At 45.7% G+C, this 22,656-nt stretch overlaps 1 protein-coding gene across 1 annotated transcript in view; it reads left to right on the forward strand.

Annotated features, from left to right (window-relative positions):
* Positions 1-22,656, forward strand: part of AGBL1 (AGBL carboxypeptidase 1) — an 863,343-nt gene that overhangs the window by 257,473 nt on the left and 583,214 nt on the right. The window contains exons 13-14 of the mRNA XM_040341533.1: positions 4,571-4,660; positions 14,143-14,291. Of these exons, the coding sequence (XP_040197467.1) occupies positions 4,571-4,660; positions 14,143-14,291 (239 nt within the window). The remainder of the gene's footprint in view (positions 1-4,570; positions 4,661-14,142; positions 14,292-22,656) is intronic.

Below are 22,656 nucleotides of genomic sequence, written 5' to 3' on the forward strand. Positions count from 1 at the left end.
CACCCTAAAATGTACCATAGGGGGGTTCAATACTGTACGAGTGGAAGGGAGCGCAAAATGTCCTTGGGTTAGGGGCGCAAATTACTTGTCTTGGGTGCCGACAACCCATGGTACGAAAATAATTTTACTGTTAGGGGTCCCGACAACTTGGGAAATTTTATCAAGGGATCACGGCACTAGAAGGTTGAGAACCACTGTTCTAAAGCATTTCATGCTTCAATCTGCTGATCAGCTTTATGGAGATGCAGATTTAATTTTCCAACAGGACTTGGCACCTGCCCACACTGCCAAAAGTACCAATACCTGGTTTAATGATGGTATCAATATGCTTGATTGGCCAGCAAACTTGTCTGACCTAAACCCAATAGAGCATCTGTGGGGTATTTTCAAGAGCAAGATAAGAGACACCAGACTCAACAATGCAGACGAGCTGAAGGTCACTATGAAAGAAATCTGGGCTTCCATAAAGGACTAGGGATGAGCTTCGTATTCGAGTCAAACTCATGTTCGACTCGAACATCGTGGCTTTGGCCAATTATGGCTCAGGGGGTTTAGTACACACCCCACACTATAAAAGTCTGCCTGCGGGGCGGCCTTGTGTAGTGTGTTGCGGCAGTTAACAGAGAACAGAGAGAGACAGAGAGAGTGTCATTTTTTGCAGGTAGATAGAGCAGGCAGGCAGGCAGGCTAGTCAGTTAATGTTACAGTGTGTAGAGGATATATATACATCCCAGGTGTTGTACATATATTTATACACTGTATACTTTAGCTAGTTCTTCCTAATTTACTGTTAACTCTTAATTAACCGGAACATGCCCTTATTTTACTACTTAAAGGCTAAGTTCACCTTTCTTCACTCTTTTTCTTTCTAAATTACTTCCCAATGTACCAATATAGCATTAATATACCGTATTAGCGTATAGCATGCACCCCTAAAGTGGACCCGCATTCCTGTAAAAAAAACATTTTAGTACTTACAGTTTTGGTGTCTTGCGTGGCGTCCGTCTGCGGCTTCGGTGGTGTCCTCGTCGGGTCCGGCGTCCTTCTGCAGCCATCGTGGTGTCCTCCCTGCTCGATCCCCGCGCCGAGTTTGAACCACTGCGCCGGCATATACCGAGCGCAGTACACTCGGGTATAGTCGGGCAGGCTCGGCTCCTCTCGCGGTCACGTCCTGTGCGTCCTGTACGTCCAGGATGTGACCGCAAGAGGAGCCGACTATACCCGAGTGTACTGCACTCGGTATATGCCGGCGCAGTGGTTCAAACTCGGCGCGGGTATCGGCGTATATCGCGCACCCACGATTTTGCCCTGATTTTCAGGGCAAAAAAGTGTGCGGTATACGCCGATAAATACGGTACTTATTTTGCAAAAATAAGACAGCTTTCCATACATTTTACTCATGCTTACCTCTCTCTTCCATAGGCGTGCGCAGGGGGTGTGCCCATGCACACCTGGCACACCCCCTGTACACGCCTAAGTGCCAGGTTCAACTACTGCCTGGGCCTTCCCACCTGTTGTCCCACTCCAGACAGTACTTCTGGCATCCCTCTTCTCTCCTCTCCCTGCTACTCAATGTTTTAGAATGGAGAGTGGGGGAAAGGGCTAGTCAATATATCATTTACCGGCCCCTTCCTTTTCTAAAAAAAACATACTCACTGTGTTCATTCATAACAGAAGCACAACTTACTATGCTTCAGTGTGTTTGAGCTTTGGGGTGCACACCCCAATGCAATAGGCTGCACACACCCATGCTCTCTTCATAGTTTAAACACACTGCTCGATTACTTCTGCCTTACTTTCTGGTCAGACTTTAGGTCATGACACAAGAATGAGTTGACCAGCTGATCTCATTAGCACCCACCATGCATCAGCTTCCCTCAGCTGGTCAACTCCTTCCTGTGTCATGACCTAAAGTCTTACCAGAACGTAAGGCAGAAGTAATTGACCAGTGTGTTTAACCACTTCAGCCCTGGAAGATTTGGCTGCTCAATGACCAGGTCATTTTTTGCAATACGACACTGCATCTCTTTAACTGACAATTGCGCAGTTGTGCGACATTGTACCCAAACAAATTTTTTCATTTTTTTCCCCAACAAATAGAGCTTTCTTTTGATGCTATTTGATCTGCGGTTTTTATTTCTTGCGCTATAAACAAAAAAAGAGCGAACATTTTGAAAAAAACACCCACAATATTTTGTCGTTTTTGCTATAATAAATATCCCAAAATTAAAAAAACAAAAACAATTTTTTTCCTCAGTTTAGGCAGATATGTATTCTTCTACATATTTATGGTAACAAAAATCGCAATAAGCGTATATTGATTGGCTTTCCCAAAAGTTATAGCATCTACCAAATAGGGGATACATTTATGTAATTTTTATTATTGTTATTTTTTTACTAGTAATGGTGGTGATCAGCAAATTTTTTTCAGGACTGCGAAATCCAGGTCATGACACAGGAGAGAGTTGACCAGCTGATCTCATTTGCACACACCCTGCATCATCTACCCTCACCTGGTCAACTCCTTCCTGTGTCATGACCTTAAGTCTGACCAGGAAGTAAGGCAGAAGTAATTGAGCAGTGTGTTTAAATAGCTAAGAAGTGAGTGAGGTAAGCCTGTGTAGAATTAATAGAAAGCTGTTTTATTTTGTCTAAATAGGTACATTAATGCTATATTGGTACATAGGGAAGCTGTAATTTAGAAAAAAAAGAAGGTGAACTTAGCCTTAACCCATCCATTTCAACCTGTAAAGCACTATTTTACAATTTCATCCCCTGTTCCATGCTTCTATTTTAAATTAGAAAAAATATTATAAAACACATTAATACATTGTTATCTTTAAGGATTTATTGTTAAAAATATGCAGTTTAGGGTATATCTGTTTTATTTTAAATCAGTAAGAACTAAGGGCCAGATTCACAGCGGAGATACTCCGTCGTATCTCTCAAAGTATCTATGCGTCTGATTCATAGAATCAGTTATGCATAGATATCCCTAAGATCCGACAGGTGTAATTGTTTTACACTGTCGGATCTTAGGATGCAGTACCGCGGCCGCCGCTGGGGGGAGTTCGCGTCGTAAACCAGCGTCGGGTATGCAAATTAGGAGTTACGGCGATCCACGACGGATTTTCGCGTTCGCTACGTCGCCGCTAGTCTAGTTTCCCGTCGCAAAGTTAATCGTCGTTTTTGGTGCCTTAACTTTACACAGCAAACGTATATGGCCGTCGTTCCCGCGTCGAAATTTAAAAATTAACGTCGTTTGCGTAAGCCGTCCGGAAATACGGAATTACGCTACGCGCGCCGCCGTTTGAAAAAATGACGTCACTTCGCGCAAAGCACGGCGGGAATTTCAAAACGGAGCATGCGCAGTAGGTCTGGCGCGGGAGCGCGCCTAATTTAAATGGCACACGCCCCTTTAAATTACACGGGCTTACGCCGGAGGCCGCCAGCGTAGGTTTTCATTGCAAGTGCTCTGTGAATCAGGCACTTGCGATGAAAACTTGTGGCGGTGTAATGTATCTACGATACGTTACGCTGCCGCAATTCTTTCTGAATCTGGCCCTAAATTACTGATGCGTTATAAAAAAAATATATATGCAAATAACAAAAACAAAAAAAGAAATTTGTATTTCTTTTGTAAATAACTTTAACATGCTTTGTACCAAAAATAAAAAATAAATTCCCCTTGAAATGCAAAGAAAATAAAAAAAAAAAAATTCTTAGAGGACTTTAGGGTCACAAGAAAGCCCAGTTTGTCCCCCCAAAAAACAATTCTTTATTATGAGGCGATTCGGCAGTGCTGTCCATACTTTTCAATGGGCCGGGGGAGTGGAGGAGTGATGCATACACCACTCCTCCACCGCCCCAAAGATGCTGCTTGTGGGACTTTTTCTAGTGTCCTGCAAGCGCACCGCTCCAGTGTGAAAGCACTCTGGCTTTCACACTGGAGTGTCAGGCTCCATTCACACTAATGCTTTTTCTGGTGCATTTTGCATTTTGCAGAAATGCAGTGAAATTTTTTTAACATGGTTTCCTATGAAACATGTTCACATCAATGCTTTTTTGTGCCTCTGCGTTTTTGGAAAGGGTCGGGGACTTTTTTTCCTGCAAAAAGCAGCGTTTTGCATGTAATAGAAGTCAATGAACCTGCATCAAAAAAGGCAAGTGCCGCGATTTTGCCGCAATTTGCGTTTTGATTTTTTTTTAACCTGTTTATAGCCGGTTGTTAAAGGAAATGTAAAAAAAAAAAAAATACTGGCTAAAAAAAACGCAAAACACGGTAAAATCACGGTAAAAATGCACGTCAAAAAACGCAGCAAGCACCGCAAAAAGCATTGCAAAAACGCTCAAAAGTAACATGCATAGGTGTGAATCGAGCCTCAGGAAAGGACCAGGGACTTTTTTCTGGTTTTTGGGTTCATAGGCTTTAATGGATCAAAAATGCAAAATGCATCTGGAATATGCAAACTACAACCTGCATAGGTGTGAACCAGGCCTAAAATTCGAGCTTTGCAGGTCTCACACAGCTGTCTTTGATTCACCTTAAGATTTGCTTTTATGATTTCAGCATTGCAGAAGGTTGTGAAGAGATGAACTGTTTGAAGTTCTTTTCCAAATTTGAATCTGGGAATCTAAGAAAAGCTATACAAGTGCGTGAGTAAGTATCTGACCCAAGTTTGCGGGAAAGAATATATTCATTGGAACCATCAAAAGCAGTAATTTGTGTCTCATTTTATCTTGGCTTGCGAAAAAATATTTTTTGGAACTCATACCCTCTAATCTATCCCAATCATTTATACCTAAAGTGGACCAAACCCCTCCTTTGCTTTTCAGCCAAGGAATCTGCACTCTTAGCTTTTGTTTGATTTGCAACTGCCATGTGATTATTATTATACAGGATTTATATATCGCCAACAGTTTACGCAACACTTTACAACTTGAAGGTAGACAGTACAAATACAATACACTTTAAAGAGGAAGTAAACCCTCTCTTAAAAAAAAAAAACCCTGCAAAACAAAGGCATAATGAGCTAGTATACATAGCATACTAGCTCATTATGAATTACTTACCTGAGAACGAAGCCCCCGCAACGTTCCTTGGACACCTTCTCCATCGCCGCCACGATACCCGGTATCGCTGCTCCATTGCTGTGACTGGCTGGAGAAGCGATGACGTCACTCCCGCGCATGCGCACGGGAGCCGGCAGTGACGGCATAATAGCCTTCACTAGCGGGACACTCAGTGTGCCTGCATCGTTGTCTATGGCGCACATGCGCCATAGACATTGGTGCCGTCTTTCTTGCAAATATCTCCTTAACCGTGTAGGTTAAGGAGATATTTCTTGCACCTACAGGTAAGCCTTAATCTAGGCTTACCTGTAGGTCAAAGTAGTCTGTAAGGGTTTACAACCACTTTAATGCAGTAGGAATCAGAGGGCCCTGCTGTAGTTATATAGATGTATAGGGCCTAATCCACAAAAACCTGGCGCAACGTAATTTTTCACATTTAAGTTACACCGCCGCAAAATCTCTACCTAAGTGCCCGATCCACAAAGCACTTACCTAGAAATTTTGAGCGGTGTAACTTAAATTCGTCCGGCGCAAGGCGTTCCTTAATCTAATGGGGCGAGTCCCATTTAAATTAGGCGCGCTCCCGCGCCGGACGTACTGCGCATGCTCCCGACGTCATTTTCCCGACGTGCTTTGCGCGGTTTTACGTTACGCCGAGTTTTGTGAATCGCGCCGGGTAAAAAAAGTTGCGTTGGGAAAAAAAAAAGATGCGGCGGGAAAAAAATTTTTTTTAAAAAGAAATTTGACAGCGTCGCGGGAAAGAAGGGTCTACTTTTACAAGGTGTACTAACTTTACACTTTGTAAAAGCAGCCCCAATTTTGCGACGGCAAACTAATACTTACGGAGAAAAAACGAAGCGTAAAAGCTTTGTGGATCTCCGTAAGTGCTAATTTGCATACCCGAAGCGGCATTTCGACGAGAAATGCCCCCAGCAGCGGCTGCGGTACTGCATCCTAAGATCCGACAGTGTAAGTCCCTGACACATGTCGGATCTTCTGCCTAACTATGTGAAACTGATTCTGTGGATCAGTTCCATAGATAGAAACAGGGATACGACGGCGTATCAGTAGATACGCCGGCATATCCCTTTTGAGGATCAGGCCCATAGTTCCCAGTACTCCGGTTATATACTTGATATCTTAGATGTTAGTATGATGACTATAAATTAAGTTGTTTCGCAGCAACACAGGTTCTCCAGAGAACGCAAATTTAATTAACTTCCAATAACATACAAATTCCAAATTCCACAGATGATACAAGAGTCCAACAAAGTAATTCAACGTCTCATCTTAGAGAATATATATATATATATATATATATATATATATATATATATATATATATATTTATTTATTCTCTCCACTTCTAGATCTGTGCCTTCATGTTCGTACAGAGAATATACCGGGGACATATTCTCTGATAACCAGAACTCCCAACATTATATTGCTTGTTCATTGAATAGCTGAGCAATATGATTGGTCATCTTTGATCTGAAAGACAGGAAATACATCCTGTCTTTTAGAGTGGCAGGTAAATGACTCCAGCCGGAGTCACTAATTAGTATGCATCCTTGCATACTAATAAGCCCCCTCTAATAAGTAATTAGATTGCATGTGATCTGGGTAATTGTTTGATATGTAAACCAGACTTCCTATCTCTTTATCCATTGACAAAGTCACTAATTAGTATTAGGGAGCTAACTAGTATCCATCCTTGCATACCAATAACCTCCAAATAAGTAATTAGATTACCTGTGGCCTAAGTAATGGTTTGATGTGTAAAATAGATTTATGCTGTCTCTTTGAATTACAGGTTCGAAATACGGCCTGATAAATTTTAGACCTATAACAATAATACGACACTATATATACTGTGCCTTTATATATACCACAATATTTTAAATACCTACACATCTATATTAATATTACAATACCTGCCCCTTAAAGCTTATAATCGGTTATGACACCGGACATTTGATGGTTGATAGTTTGGTTGAAAGCACAAGCAGATGTGACAGTTAGCATTCCTGGCATGCTGGGAATGTAACTGTTTTTTTTTTAAACATTGAATCATGGAATCAGTTCCTCTTTGGCCCCGTACACACGACCAAACATGTATGCTGAAACTGGTCCGCGGTCGTGTGTAGGCGCGAGCGGGCCTAATTCCAGCAAACATTTGCCCGCCGGGCCTTTTCCCAGCAGACAAATATTCCTGGACGTGTTTTAAAACCGTCCGCTGGAATCCTGCCTGCTCGGACATGTACGGTCGTCAGTACAGACCTACCGTACATGTCCGAGCGCCCGCCGTCCCTCGCATGCGTCGAATGACTTTGACGCATGCGTGGAAGCCTTTAAATGGCAGGCCCGCCCACGTCGCCGCGTCATCGTCGCGGCGACGACGCGGACACGCCCCGCGTATTGTTTACGTGCGGACTTCTGTACGATAGTTAGTACAGCCATCGTACAGAAGCCCTCTGGCAGGCATGTACGGTGAAAACGGTCTGACGGACCGGTTTCATCGTACATGTTTGCCCGTGTGTACCGGGCCTTTAACCAGGGGCGGACTGACCATTCGGTCATTCGGGCAGTGACCGAGGGCCCGTGCCACTAGGGGGCCCCATCAGGGTGGCCAGCCTCGGTAAAACTAGGGACAGAATGTAAAAAAAAACTTTTTTTTTTACATCTGTTCCTGAAATGCCTGACACCGACACGATTTTGATGTAGAAATCCTGAGATTATAGCTGCCCCGCCTCTGCACTGCCCCCTCAGCCAATAGGAACATGTTGTACACGCCCCCTTCCACAGCGCGGCTATTTTGACACAGTAGCAGGAGATGCAGACAGAGTCCGACTGCTAGAGGAGAGGAAGGCGGGGACAGCTTACAGTGTGGGACGGACTGGCTGCTGCCTGATAAGGTAAACTGGCTGAGTTTTACTAGATGGATTCTTGTCAGTGGATTCCCCTGGAAAGCAGAGAGGGAGAGGATGTGTTACCTCTAACATGGCTCTTCCTGACTATAAGATCGATTTTTTGTGTGATAAGTGCAATGCTCCTGGAGGAAGAACATGTCCTGAATGTCTCCCCAATATGTATCTACTAACTACATCTCCATACTCATTAGCTGCCCACCACTACACAGGCACTCCTCTCCTCTCCTGTATTTCCAACTAATGTGCCTGTGAGCGGCTGGGGAACTACAAGTCCCAGCATGTCAGGAGATGGGGGCAGCAGTGTGTTCAATCAGGCACATTTTTGGGTGAAAAATGCTGTAGTATGTATACTGTATGTGTATATATAGAGAGTGTGTGTATGTGTATATATATATATATATATATATATATATATATATATATATATATATATATATATATATATATATATATATATATATATATATATATATATATATATATATATATACACTGTATGTGTGTGTGTGTATGTATAGTGTACGTATATACTGTGTGTATGTATAGAGTGCGTATATACTGTATGTGTATATATAGAGAGTGTGTGTATATATATTATATATATATAAATATACACTGTATGTGTGTGTATGTATAGTGTACGTATATACTGTGTGTGTATGTATAGAGTGCGTATATACTGTGTGTGTGTGTATATACTGCATGTGTGTGTATGTATAGTGTGTGCAGGGCCGATCCGCCCCATACGCTAGCTACGCAAGCTGCGTAGGGCCCGAGTAATACTCGGGGCCCCCGATTCTTCCCCGCAGCCGCCGTCACCGCTGCTAGCGGTCCATGGCTGGGCGAAGACAATTTCTTTGCCGGCCGCCATTTTCTTGTAGACCAAATAATAGGAATTGAGCTGTGGCACCACCCACCTCCTGCCTCGCTGATGTCTGTCTGTGAAATAATGTGGGAAGGGGCGGGGGTGGGCGATGCCGCAGCTCAATTCCTATTGGCAGCCAACCGGCCGCCTCTCCACACTCCTGTCCACTCTGTACTGTAATGGTGGCGGAGAGAATCTCTGCTGCTATGGCTTCATACCTGATGATGTAAGTCGGGGCTGGGATTGCCTGATGTATGGGGGGCTCCGCTGGGATTGCCTGATGTAAGGGGGACTCCGCTGGGAATGCCTGATGTAAGGGGGGCTCCACTGGGAATGCCTGATGTAAGGAGGTGCTCCGCTGGGAATGCCTGGTGTAAGGGGGACTCTGCTGGGAATGCCTGTTGTTAGGGGACTCTGCTGGGAATGCCTGGTGTAAGCGAGGAATCCGCTGGGATTGTCTGGTGTAAGGAGGGACTCCGCTGGGATTGCCTGATGTAAGGAGGTGCTCCGCTGGGAATGCCTGGTGTAAGGAGGTGCTCCGCTGGGAATGCCTGGTGTAAGGGGGACTCTGCTGGGAATGCCTGGTGTTAGGGGGGCTCCACTGGGAATGCCTGATGTAAGGAGGTGCTCCGCTGGGAATGCCTGGTGTAAGGGGGACTCTGCTGGGAATGCCTGTTGTTAGGGGACTCCGCTGGGAATGCCCAGTGTAAGGGGGACTCCGCTGGGAATGCCCAGTGTAAGGGGGACTCCGCTGGGAATGCCCAGTGTAAGGTGGACTCTGATGGGAATGACCAGTGTAAGGGGGACTCCGCTGGGAATGCCCAGTGTAAGGGGGACTCCGCTGGGAATGCCCAGTGTAAGGGGGACTCCGCTGGGAATGCCCAGTGTAAGGGGGACTCCGCTGGGAATGCCCAGTGTAAGGGGGACTCCGCTGGGAATGCCCAGTGTAAGGGGGACTCCGCTGGGAATGCCCAGTGTAAGGGGGACTCCGCAGGGAATGTCTGGTGCAAGGGGGACTCCGCTGGGAATGTCTGGTGCAAGGGGGACTCCGCTGGAAATGCCCAGTGTAAGGGGGACTCCGCAGGGAATGTCTGGTGTAAGGGGGACTCTGCTGGGATTGCCTGGTGTAAGGGGGACTCTGCTGGGAATGCCTGGTGTTAGGGGGGCTCCACTGGGAATGCCTGATGTAAGGAGGTGCTCCGCTGGGAATGCCTGGTGTAAGGGGGACTCTGCTGGGAATGCCTGTTGTTAGGGGACTCCGCTGGGAATGCCCAGTGTAAGGGGGACTCCGCTAGGAATGCCCAGTGTAAGGGGGACTCCGCTGGGAATGCCCAGTGTAAGGGGGACTCCGCTGGGAATGCCCAGTGTAAGGGGGACTCCGCTGGGAATGCCCAGTGTAAGGGGGACTCCGCTGGGAATGCCCAGTGTAAGGGGGACTCCGCTGGGAATGCCCAGTGTAAGGGGGACTCCGCAGGGAATGTCTGGTGTAAGGGGGACTCCGCTGGGAATGTCTGGTGCAAGGGGGACTCCGCTGGGAATGCCCAGTGTAAGGGGGACTCCGCAGGGAATGTCTGGTGTAAGGGGGACTCTGCTGGGATTGCCTGGTGTAAGGGGGACTCCGCTGGGAATGTCTGGTGTAAGGGGGACTCCGCTGGGAATGCCCAGTGTAAGGGGGACTCCGCAGGGAATGTCTGGTGTAAGGGGGACTCTGCTGGGAATGTCTGGTGTAAGGGGGACTCTGCTGGGAATGTCTGGTGTAAGGGGGACTCTGCTGGGATTGCCTGGATTGCCTGGTGTAAGGGGGACTCCGCTGGGAATGTCTGGTGTAAGGGGGACTCTGCTGGGATTGCCTGGTGTAAGGGGGACTCCGCTGGGAATGTCTGGTGTAAAGGGGACTCTGCTGGGATTGCCTGGTGTAAGGGGGACTCCGCTGGGAGTGCCTGGTGTAAGTGGGGACTCCGCTGGGTATACCCAATGTAAGGAGGGGGCTTCGCTGGGGACACTTGGTGTAAGGAGGGGCATCCTCTGGGGACACCTGATATAAGGAGGGCTCCACTGAGGACACCTGATGTAAGGAGGGACTCCACTGGGGACACCTGATGTAAGGAGGGATATCGCTGGGAATGCCTGATGTAAGAAGGGACTCCGGGCTTCCACTGATTTGGCATTATGGTGAGTTGAATAATTTCATTTTATATTACAATGTAATAATTGAAATAATGCACTTCAATCATCCTGACACCATAACAACCATGGTGCCGGGATGATTAAAGCGCTAACACCAGATGTTTGGAGGATCTTTATCTGCTGATTTGTTAAACTTTCTGGAATACACATATTTCTTTCTCTCCCTCTTTCTTTCTCTCCCTCTTTCTCTCCTTTCTTTCTATCCCTTTTTCTTTCTTTCTCTCCCTCTTTCTTTCTCTTTCTCTCCCTCTTTCTTCCTCTCCCTCTTTCTTTCTCTCCCTCTTTCTCTCCTTCTTTTTCTCTCTCCCTCTTTCTCTCTCTCTCCCTCTCTTTCTCTCTCTCTCCCTCTCTTTCTTTCTTTCTCTCTTTCTTTCATTCTCTCCCTCCCTATTTCTTTCTTTCTCTCCCTCTTTCTTTCTTTCTTTCTCTCCCTCTTTCTTTCTTTCTCTCCCTCTTTCTTTCTTTCTTTCTCTCCCTCTTTCTTCCTCTCCCTCTTTCTTTCTTTCTCTCCCTCTTTCTTTCTCTCCCTCTTTCCTTTCTCTCCCTCTTTCTTTTTCTCCCTCTTTCTTTCTTTCTCTCTTTCTTTCTCTCCATTTTTTCTCTTTCTTTCTCTCCCTATTTCTTTCTTTCTTTCTTTCTTTCTTTCTTTCTTTCTTTCTTTCTTTCTTTCTTTCTTTCTTTCTTTCTTTCTTTCTTTCTTTCTTTCTTTCTTTCTTTCTTTCTTTCTTTCTTTCCCTCTTTTCTTTCTCTTTCTCTCCCTCTTTCTTTCTCTCCCTCTACCCCTCAGACTCTAACCACACCCGCGAGCCACGCCCATGTAAGCTAGGCCCACTATTTTCCGTAAACACACCCATTTCTTACCACCGTAGAGGGCCCCTTAGCAGAATTTTGCTTAGGGCCCCAGGAAGGTCAGGATCGGCACTGAGTGTGTGTATATACTGTGTGTGTGTATACTGTATATGTGTGTGTATGCGTGTGTATGTATACTGTGCATGCGTTTGTGTGTACAGTATGTTCCATGTGTGCCCACTGCTGCTCAACAGGAGTCGAGCTAACAATCGCATGCTTGTGAAAAATGCACTTGTTGCCATTTGGAGCCATGTGATTGGTGCACTGCAGAGCTCGACCTTGGATCAGGCAGAAGGGCAGGGCTGGGTGCACACCTGTGCAGTGACATTATGGCAACCTTTAAGCGTGGCATTTATTCACATGCCCCACTGCCCAATCTGAGGCCAACCACAGCAGTTCACTATTCCGCTGGCTCTACGACTCACTTGTGCAGTTCAGAGGCGGCAACAAGTGGATTTTTTCTAATTAAAAGCCTTTTCCCAACAGCTGCCTGCCACACCAAGCACTAAAGTGCAAAGTTGTGTGCAAGGGGACACTGATGGAAGGTGGAACTCTGGGGGGCTCTGCCGTAGGGTGGCACACTGGGGATTGTGATGTATATGGAGAATGTTGGGACTCTGATGTGAGCGTGGAGCTCATCCTGACTGTTGTACTCTATATGTTCTTTTGTTTGTTACTTACTCCTGGTGTGACAGCCATCTGTAAACCCGGGGGCCCCATAATCTTCTATTGCCCGGGGGCCCCATGAGTTGTCAGTCCGCCCCTGCCTTTAACTGTCACATTCCTGGTAGAGGAGCCTAAACTATCCCAAACATGTGACCTGAACTTAAAGTGGTTGTAAACTCCATTCATGAAATTTGCACATATATTGGTAGTGTTTACTTATCGCTCTCCAAAGCTCTAAGTGCCATTGCTTTCTGCAGAAACGTCAGTTTCACATCAGTTCACCTCAGTTTTCATGCATGTGGACATCAGTTTTCATGCGCATCAGTTTTGTGCCCTATTCACATCAATGTTGATGTCATTTCAGTTTCAGAAAACTGCATACATACTGCTAATATAGTTATAATGGTAGGAAGTGCTCCCAAAACGAATGATAGAATGAAAGGAATGAAAGGGGAAGACCCCTACTCACCAAATGTTGTTGACCCTTAATGTCAAACGATAAAAGAGGTCAACTGAGCTTGAGGCTCTCTATGACCAGAGGATCAATGAACCAGCTTATATCATAGTCCCCTTCCTGCGATCTGTAATCCAAGGGTTAACCTCGTGGCAATCAAAAGGAAAACGAGCTCCACTCATTTGCTCTTTATTTTAAAAGCTTAAAAAACAGGTACAATATCCAAAGCAGGATTGGTGCAAACCCTTCCTGTGCAGGCATTAATTGGCATCCGATAGACCAGGCTTAAAAGGCTCAGGTTTGTAGCGTGCGTTCCACCTAAAGCTCAATACACTGCACCGTGCGTCCTACGTTGACTCGTTTCATCATCAAAAATTAAGTCATCAAAAGCTCAAAGCTTCTGATGATGTAATTTTTGATGACGAAACGCGTCAAGTAGGGCGCACAGTGCAGTGTATTGGGCTTTAGGTGGAACTCACACTAGTTTATTATAATCACTACGGACTCATGAACTGTTGCAAACACATGTTAATTTTGTTGTTTCACTTTAATAATTTGCACATTGTGATTGCACATTTATGTGACTTTTTTGTTTTCATTTGATTTAGCAAGTGCTGTTTGTTCATAGACGTTTAGATTTTTTGACACCACCATCCATATTAATCACATGATTTGAAACAGCTGCTGCATTTAACACTTTAGGATATTATTTTGAAAGTTTTGTCACTCTGGATGCGAGTGTTTATCTATTACAAACTGAAAGCATACTGCGTTTGCTTTTGTACTTCTTTGTATCGTTAGATGTATATTTGGACTGTCATGTTTTATTGTGTATAGTATTTCACATTGGCTTTATAAAGATCGCCTGTAGGATCTACAACCAGTCAAAGAGTCAGGCTGCAGAACAGTTGCAAATTGTCTTATTTGTCTTTGCCTAAATTTAACGAGATACTGGCTTTATATCACTCTCTACTTTGTTCTCTATCTAGATGTCAATTATGTGCTGCAACTAGATTTCAATGATGACAGATTGTAAAATTATATAGTACATTGTAATAAATGTAGTCTCACCGTATTGTCTTGTTTTTTTCTTTTTCTTTTTTTCCTTTTTATTTCAGGTTTGAATATGACCTGATTATGAATGCAGATGTCAACACTAATGAACATCATCAGTGGTTCTACTTTGAAGTCAGTGCAATGAAAGCTAATGTCCCATACCGCTTCAATGTCATAAACTGTGAAAAATCTAACAGCGAGTTTAACTATGGTGAGTGCTTATGAAAACTTTATTTTCTATGCTACCTTCTGATGTGTGCTCTATATACCTGCATTATGCTGCTCATTTAGCAAGTGCATCCCTAGGATCTTGGACGCGCACATAGGAGCGCCTGGTACAAAAGTTCATCTCACTTACCGCAGAATTCCAGCCTAAACCTAACTAGTCTGAAAACGAATCCCCTTCCCCGTCACCCACCAAAAAAGATGTATATACTTACATATTTTCAGCCCACTCTGGCGACACTGTGTCAGCCAGTGGTAGCTGCAGGGGAGAGGAGGGAGTGCTGACAACAGCTGGGATATGGGAGCCTATAGGCAACTTCCCAGCCATTGTCAGAGGATCACATGACCGGAACAGGCTAAAAATAGATAAGTATTACAAGTTTTCTTAAAATTAAATATAGAAATATAGGAACGCTTGACAACGTCCCTTTGGACGAAACGCATATGGGTGGGATATCTGGCCCTGATGTCTTGCTGCTGAGCGATTCAGGGGCACCAGCAGCTGCCTTTGTGAGTTTTTATCAATTTTTATGTATTTGCTATGCATCTTGTATCTATGGAATAAACCTACTACACTATGAGACTTCTTTGGGGCTCTGGGTGAGCGTATTTATTCCCAGTTGGATCCTGCCTTGAACCTTTTGGTTGAAGTGATCCACTGAGATACCTCCAGAGGGATTTTTATGTGTCTGAGGTCCCGATCAGCTGGCGTAATGTCACCATAGCGCATGTGCACATTGTATAAGGCTTTTTTTGACAGTAGATACCATTTCACTGGCACAATTGAAAGCTATGGAAAGAGCGGATGGACATGTAGTTCTCAGATTGAGCCTCGCTGTTGCAGGGCAGGTTGTGAGTGTGTTGAAGGAAGGGTTTTGTCTGTGTTGCAACCCACCCTTACACGCAGGCAAAACCCACCATTCAACACACCAAACCCACCCTGCAACACAGACAAAACTGGAACTTGAGTGCACTCTAAACCCACACAACAGTGAGGCACCAATATGACAAATATGTGTCCCTGCACTGTTCACATTGCATTCAATTGTGGCTGTCAAATGGTATCTTCTGTTGAAAAAAAGGCTCCTACGATGTGTGTATACACTATGGTCATGTCACGCCAGCTGATCGGCAAATCAGATGGAGTGCCCTTCCATTCTGCGCATGCGCAGGCACTTTTTGATGGTGGGCACACATCGACAGAACACCGGCATGCGACTCAGCCTTCCAGCTAGCAGCTGAGAGCCTGAGCTGGCCGCTCCCGCCCCCTTCACAGCCCAGCACTTCAGTGAGTTTGCGAGGGAGGGGGCGTAGAGCAGAGAACGGTCACCAGCTCTCTGTTCAGGGAGTTTTGAGAACCAAGCGATTGGTGGTGTTTGATCTCTTGGTTCTCAGCATTAGAACCAGAGGGGGACTGATGCTGCATCCATGATTCTAAAAAAACAACAACTGAACTTCTCTTTTAACCTACACTGGTTTCTTATACTTTATTTTGGTCCACTCCTCTTCCTATCTGGTTTCATCCATCTCTGATTGAATCAAAGAACTCCTATTTGGATTGTTGGTACAATATGTGGATTATCTGCACCTCATTTAACAATCCCTTAACATAGCTCCCAACTTTTTGAAATGGGAACACCTATCCGCAAAAGTATGTAGGTATATGACACACCCCTGGCCACGCCCCCTTAAAGGGGAATTATGCAAAAAATTATTAAACACAAAAGCCTTTTTTTTCCTTTTTTTACCACTGCTATTCCTTTATAATTCACTAATGAAATCAATTAACCACTTAGTGATAAGTGAATTGCTCTCTGCTGGGAATTACTACTTAATATCCAGCTGCTTCTCTGTGTCAAAACATAAACAATATATTGTGCAATGGAATCTAATGGGGGAAGAGGGCGCTAGTGACGTGGTAACCCACGAAACAATTGTCGGAGGCTAGTCTGGTACTTTCTCAGCACACCAGCTGATCCCGCACGCCGCTGCAATTGAACAACGTGCCTCTTCACACAGCAACCCACACAGCTGAGGGTCCTGTTAGACGCATGCAGTCCTAGTACCGGGTAGGCACTCTCCAAGTAAGGGGCCAATCAGCTTTTTATGTTATGTGATTTTAAAATAAACGGTAATGCACTATAGCTTTTCTCTCTGTTAATGTTTTTGGATGGAATCCTGATCATCACTGGCATTGATTCTGCAGTCTGCACGTTATCATCAGTGTGCAGGCACTAACACCTGTTCAGCTATCTGACCCAATTCATATGAAAGGGGTCCACTGCCTTTGGTAAGCCTCCCTTTTAGCAAGATCACTTCGGGTGCAAATGTATTAATGGTGGTGGCTGTAGCAACACTCAAGATCTGTTTTTGCATGCTCCAATGATCGTTTGGATTTGTCAATAAGCACACATGGACTGTTTTATTTAATTTTGCACATGGTTTTGAGTACCGCAATAAGACGCACTATTTGGATAGTGTTTTTTTGGACTTTCACTGAGGTCACCAGTGTGTGTGCTATATTAGCACAGTGATTGCATATGGTCAAATCGAGATATTTTTTGTTATAATTGTTTAGACATTAGAGTGTATCATATACACATTTCCCACATATACCATTTGGGATCACGTTTTCAACACCCCATTAGAGGTATTTTTTACTAGCGCCCTCTTCCCCCATTATATTCCTTTATACTTGGTTTTGACATTTACAAATGCAGCAATTTATAAATTGGATGAAAGGTTTAGCACTGGAAAACTTGAAAGATAAAAAGTGCATTTTATATACAACTATATGGATCAGACCAAAATGAGGGACAAATGAGGAGGGAAGAGGGACAGAGGGGACATTGCTCCAAATCAGGGACAGTCCCTCCAAATTCTGTGATTGACTGGTAATTTCTTACGAATGCTAAACTGATCTAATCAGCGCAATTCAAGCCCCCCAATTCTGTGTTTACCTGGAATGAGCCGACTGCTATATATCCAACAATGGGGTAGATTCAGAAAGCAATTACGCCTGCGTATCCATAGATACGCAGCGTAATTGCTAAGTAGCGCCGGCGTATCTACTTTCTATATTCAGAAAGCTAGATACGCCGACTGTAGCCTAAGATACCACTGGCATAAGTCTCTTATGCCGTCGTATCTTAGGGTGCATTCTGACGCTGGCTGCTAGGTGGCGCACCCGTAGTTGTCAGCGTAGAGTATGCAAATTGCATACTAACGCCGATTCACAAACGTACGCGCGACCGTCGCTCGTTTTTTATGTCGTTTGCGTATGTCGTTTTCGCCGTAAGGCTGCTCCTGCTATTAGGAGGCGCAGCCAATGGTAAGTATGGATGTCGTTCCCGCGTCGCGATTTTCAAATTTTGCGTAGTTTGCATACTAACGCCGATTCACAACGTTACGCGAGCCCAGTTTACGTCGTTTGCGTACGTCGGGTTTCGCGTAAGGCTGCACATGCTAAAAGCAGGGGCAGCCAATGCTAAGGATACCCGTCGTTCCCGCGTCGCGAGGTTTAAATTTTACGTTGTTTGCGTAAGTGAATCGTGAATGGCGCTGGACGCCATTTACGTTCACGTCAAAGCCAATGACGTCCTTGCGACATCATTTACCGCAATGCACGTCGGGAAATTTTCCCGACGGAGCATGCGCAGTACGTTCGGCGCGGGAACGAGCCTAATTTAAATGATCCACGCCCCCTACGGGATCATTTAAATTACGCGCGCTTACGCCGGCCCCTTTTACGAAACGCCGTCGCAAATTACAGAGCAAATGCTTCGTGAATGCAGCGTAGCTCCAGTAATTTACGGAGGTGTAGCGTAAAAACGATACGCTGCGCCGCCGTATCAGTGCGCGCCCCTACCTGAATCTGGGCCAATGTTTTTTTGTTTTTTTTTGGGCTAAGGATAGTGAACGTCTGAGGAATGATCAGGTGGAATCAAGCAATTCCAATTTTTATAAACAGACTTTCATGCGCACATATTGTTTATCTTGTCTCGCTCAGTGTTGAGGAAAATTTCTGTAAAATAATTGAGCATACCGAGGAATTACATAAGAGGTCGTGTTTCTTGTTAAAACTCAAAAAAAAACATGTCACCGTCCTGGCTATTTGTAATGCAAAAAAAAATGTTCTTCATTTTGTTTCATTAATTAGTCGAACAGTCAAAGTACATTTTGTGTTTACTGAAATTTGTAGGCCTGCGATCAGGTCTAATTATTATAATTAGTAGTGACTGGAGAATATGAGGAAAAAGTTCCACTCTCTTGAGAATTAACATTGCCGCAAATAAACACTAAATATGTCAGTATTAAGTGCTGTCACTGAATGGCTTATCCTGTCTTACTGAAATTATTGGTTTAATAAGAGCCACCAACAAGATTTCATTGGTATATCACGTCATACTACTTGGCACGATGGCCCATTAATGCATTTGCTGATAATGCCATTGTATATGTATTTTTCTTACTTTATCTTCTTTTGTATCATAAATTCAATACTAGTTTTTAAATTAGATTAAATATTAATATTTAAATTTAAATAAATATTAGATTGTAAACCTTTTTTTATTTTTTAATGTACCTGCTCTTTGCAATAGAATTGCACAGAAGGGCCTTGATCCTCCTCTTGTGGGGTCCCCCACCAGCGTTCCTGTTAGGGTTGCCACCAGTGGTGGGCTGTCCATTAAGGGCACCGTAGCGGCGCCCCCTCTATCCACAGCCATCGCCCCTATGCTCTATCCATGGCCTCTATTCTGACAGGACACCGCCACCCCCTATTCATGCATCTGGCCCCTTTCAGGACACCGGTCGCGTAAATTACAGTGGTGGGGTGTTTTTTTAAGCACCTGATTAGAGGCTCTAAGGCCTCGTACAGACGAGCAGATATCCGATAAAAACGGTCCGCCGGACCGTTTCCATCGGATAGGTCCGCTGGCGGATTTTGATCTGATGGCTGTACACAACATCAGATCAAAATCCCCACGGAAAACATCCGCGGTGATGTGGCCGCGCCGTCGCCGCGGCGATGTGCGCGACCCTGGAAGGTAAATACTTCCACGCATGCGTCGAATCACTTCGACGCATGCGAGGGATGGGGATCGGGCAGACTTATCCGGTGAGTCTGTACAGATGACCGGATAAGTGCGAAGGACAGGATTCCAGCGGATAGATTTCTTAGCATGCTAAGAAATTTTTATCCGCTGGAAATCCGTCGGCTGGATTTTTATCCGCTGGAAAATGTCCGCTCGGGCCTACACACGACCGGATCTGTCCGCTGGAACTGATCCGCGGATAAATCCCAGCGAACAGATCCGGTCGTGTGTACGGGGTCTAATAGGTTTTAAAATAGGGTGGGTGTCACAAATGTCACGTCTAACCCCAATGCAGGTGATCAGACACTATAGCTGGCTACTGTGCGCTTCACTTCATTTAAGGAAAGCAAGCCTACCAGTACTTGGTTGCCCCCAGGACTTAAACACAATGCTATAGTGTCTGGCCAGTCCACCCGGGTGATGCAAACAGAACAAACAATAGATTACTTGCAGTTAGCAGATGGCGTGGTTCAAAGACAGTTCAGGTAAAGGCAGGCTGAGTTCAGGGGATAATCCAGTATCTGTTCAATGTAAAGGGCAGGCTGAGTTCAGGCAATAAACCAGTCCAATCGCGGGCATACACAAGGTATCCAACAGCAAGCAAGGCAGACTAACAGGAGGCTTGATCTGGGACAATGCAGGTAGGTCTATCTCTATCGCAAGCAAGGGATAGAGTGTTCAGTTTGCTTATATCAGGTGACTGAGCAGATCAATCACCTAACAGGTGAACAAAGACAGGGAGGAAGGCAACAGCCAACACCCGGGTGCTGGAATAGGGAGCAGGAGCACTTAAGTGATCATGACAGTGGGCTTGTAGCACAGAGTATTGTGCCAGTAGCCCATCCAGGTGTTACAACAGCGAATGAATATTCGCTATGGAAATATTGATCCTCCATCCTGTCAATCAGAAGCAAGTCTGAGACCCATTTTTCAATTGGCTGAAAAAAGTCCCAATTGGCTGCCGAGGAGGAGGGAGGAAATGGAAGCCACCACAAGCCAGTGGAGAGCAGGGGAAGGGAAAGCCATTTCCGCCGAGCAAGGGAAGGCACCATAGATGGTGTAAGTGCACCAGACCTGACCGACAACTGAACGTCTGGGGGGGAGGGGGAGGTACTGTTTGCTGCCCCCCCCGAAAAAATTACCACTGGTCGCCAATGGTTGCCACCTATTCTTTAAGCCAAACCCGGCCACTTTAGCGGCCTGGGACACCGTTGGGTGCCCCAAGGAGAGTAGTAATGCGGTAAACATAGTGTGCCACAGCAGACAGTGGGTGTGGCCGAATTGCTCTTGCTGTCATTATCGCCCTGCCCCCCAGTGATGCCCACCCTGCCCCCAGATAGTTGCCTGCAGCTCCCAGATGGCAACAGATTTGTGTGTGACTATCTTGGTTACTTGGGGAGAACTTGGGGAGACACAGCCCAGTCTGAATAATGTGTCCGAGTTTCAGTCTACTTTAAACCTGAACACGTGATTCAAAATTCCTGAGAGGTTTTGGTCTGATGTGTGTACACACCATCAGACCAAAATCCCTGCGGACAGAGAACGCGGTGACGTAGAAGACACCGACGTTCTCAAACACGGAAGTTCAATGCTTCCACGCATGCGTCGAATCAATTCGACGCATGCGCGGGATTTCGGTCCGCTGGTTAGACGTACTAACCAGCGGACATGTCTGACGGACAGGTTTCCAGCGGACAAGTTTCTAAGCATGCTAAGAAACGTTTGTCCGCTGGAAACCTGTCCGCTAGGCCAGGAAACCGGTCTGATAGGCCGTACACACGACCAAACATGTCCGATGAAACTGGTACTCTTTTAGGCAGTACCAGTGGGGAAGCTAGACATTATTTCACCCAGGGCAAAGAATCAGTTTGGTGTCCCCCCTTATGGGACAAGATTGGGCAGAAGTGAGAAACTTCCAGGCCATAGCTGTTGAGTCACCTGTCTGTCCCCTCCCCCCATGCTCCCCTGTCTTCCCCCCTGCTCCTCTGGTCCTCCTCCTGCTTCTTTGTTCCCCCCAGGTGGGGCGCTGCGGGAGGGAGAGACAGAGGAGTGGAGGGGGCGGCAGTCCGCTGTCACTGAAGCCGGCCCACTGAGCCATCGGCCCACCGGAAACTCCCTGTAGTCCCAATGGCCAGTCCATCCATGGCTATACCGCTTAAAGGTACTGACGTACAGCTTTGACGGTTCGAGGAATTGTGCCGTCGTAGTATAATGATGGCAGCTGGTCGGCAAGTGGTTAAAGCAGAACTTCACTCAAAAAGTCCCTCCCGCAGCCTGTAACTGAGTTATACATTTTTTCAGGGGGAAAAAGAAGGGGGGCAAGTATTGACTTTTATCGGTACCTGCTCCTACTTACTCAATTCTTGTCTTGCCGGCCCCCTCTTGCAACCTTCTGGGGCACTTCACATGTCCAACGGAGCTGCAGGACCATTCCCTACAGCCGGCTTCCATATCCAAAATGGCAGTGCTGGCAATCCACAGTGGTAAGAGGAACTGGCACCTGATTTTTACAAGTCAGCAGTCACAGTATCTGTAAAGAGACAAGGATTGCTGCTACGCCTAACCATACACCCTGATGCATTTTGCCCCACCAACTGGGGCTTAGTTTTAATTAAAGGAGAAGTACAGCCAAAGCTTGTTTGGCTGTACTTCTCCTGTGGATCACAGGAGTGCAGTTTGTTTTGTACTCCTGGGACCTGTTTTCAGCTGACAGTGGGCTGAAGTCCACTGTTGGCTGACGTCAAAGAGCCAGTCCAGAGCAAGATCACGACAATAGATGCCTACATGCCTGGACCGTCACCCGACTCAAACTCTCAGCGATCCACTGAGAGCCTGAGCTGGCCGCTCCCACCCTTTCCACAGCACAGCACTTCAGTGAGCGAGGGGGGGGGGGTGATAGCAGAGAGCTGCTGTCTGACAGATGGGCACTTGAGCTCAACTGTCCGATTTTACCTTCTTCCCTATCCTTTCCCATGTGATTAAGCTCTAAATGCCATATTCCCAACTTTTGCCAATTTTGCCAGTGGGGCAAACCCAAAGGCACAACCTAGGAGGATCTCACACAGAAAAACTTACTACCATGCTGCTTTGATCAAACAACTTTAATATACCATTTTAAAAGAAGGCTCTCTCTAAGAAGGCCATAGGTGTGCGCACAGGGTGTGCCAGGTGTGCCAGGCACACCCTAATCATCCTGTACAGCACAGATTTCCCCTACTGCCCTGCCCCCTTCCCCCCACAGTGCTTCCAGCTTTC

The sequence above is a fragment of the Rana temporaria genome, chromosome 3, assembly GCF_905171775.1.
Source record: "Rana temporaria chromosome 3, aRanTem1.1, whole genome shotgun sequence".
Classification (NCBI taxonomy): Eukaryota; Metazoa; Chordata; class Amphibia; order Anura; family Ranidae; genus Rana; species Rana temporaria.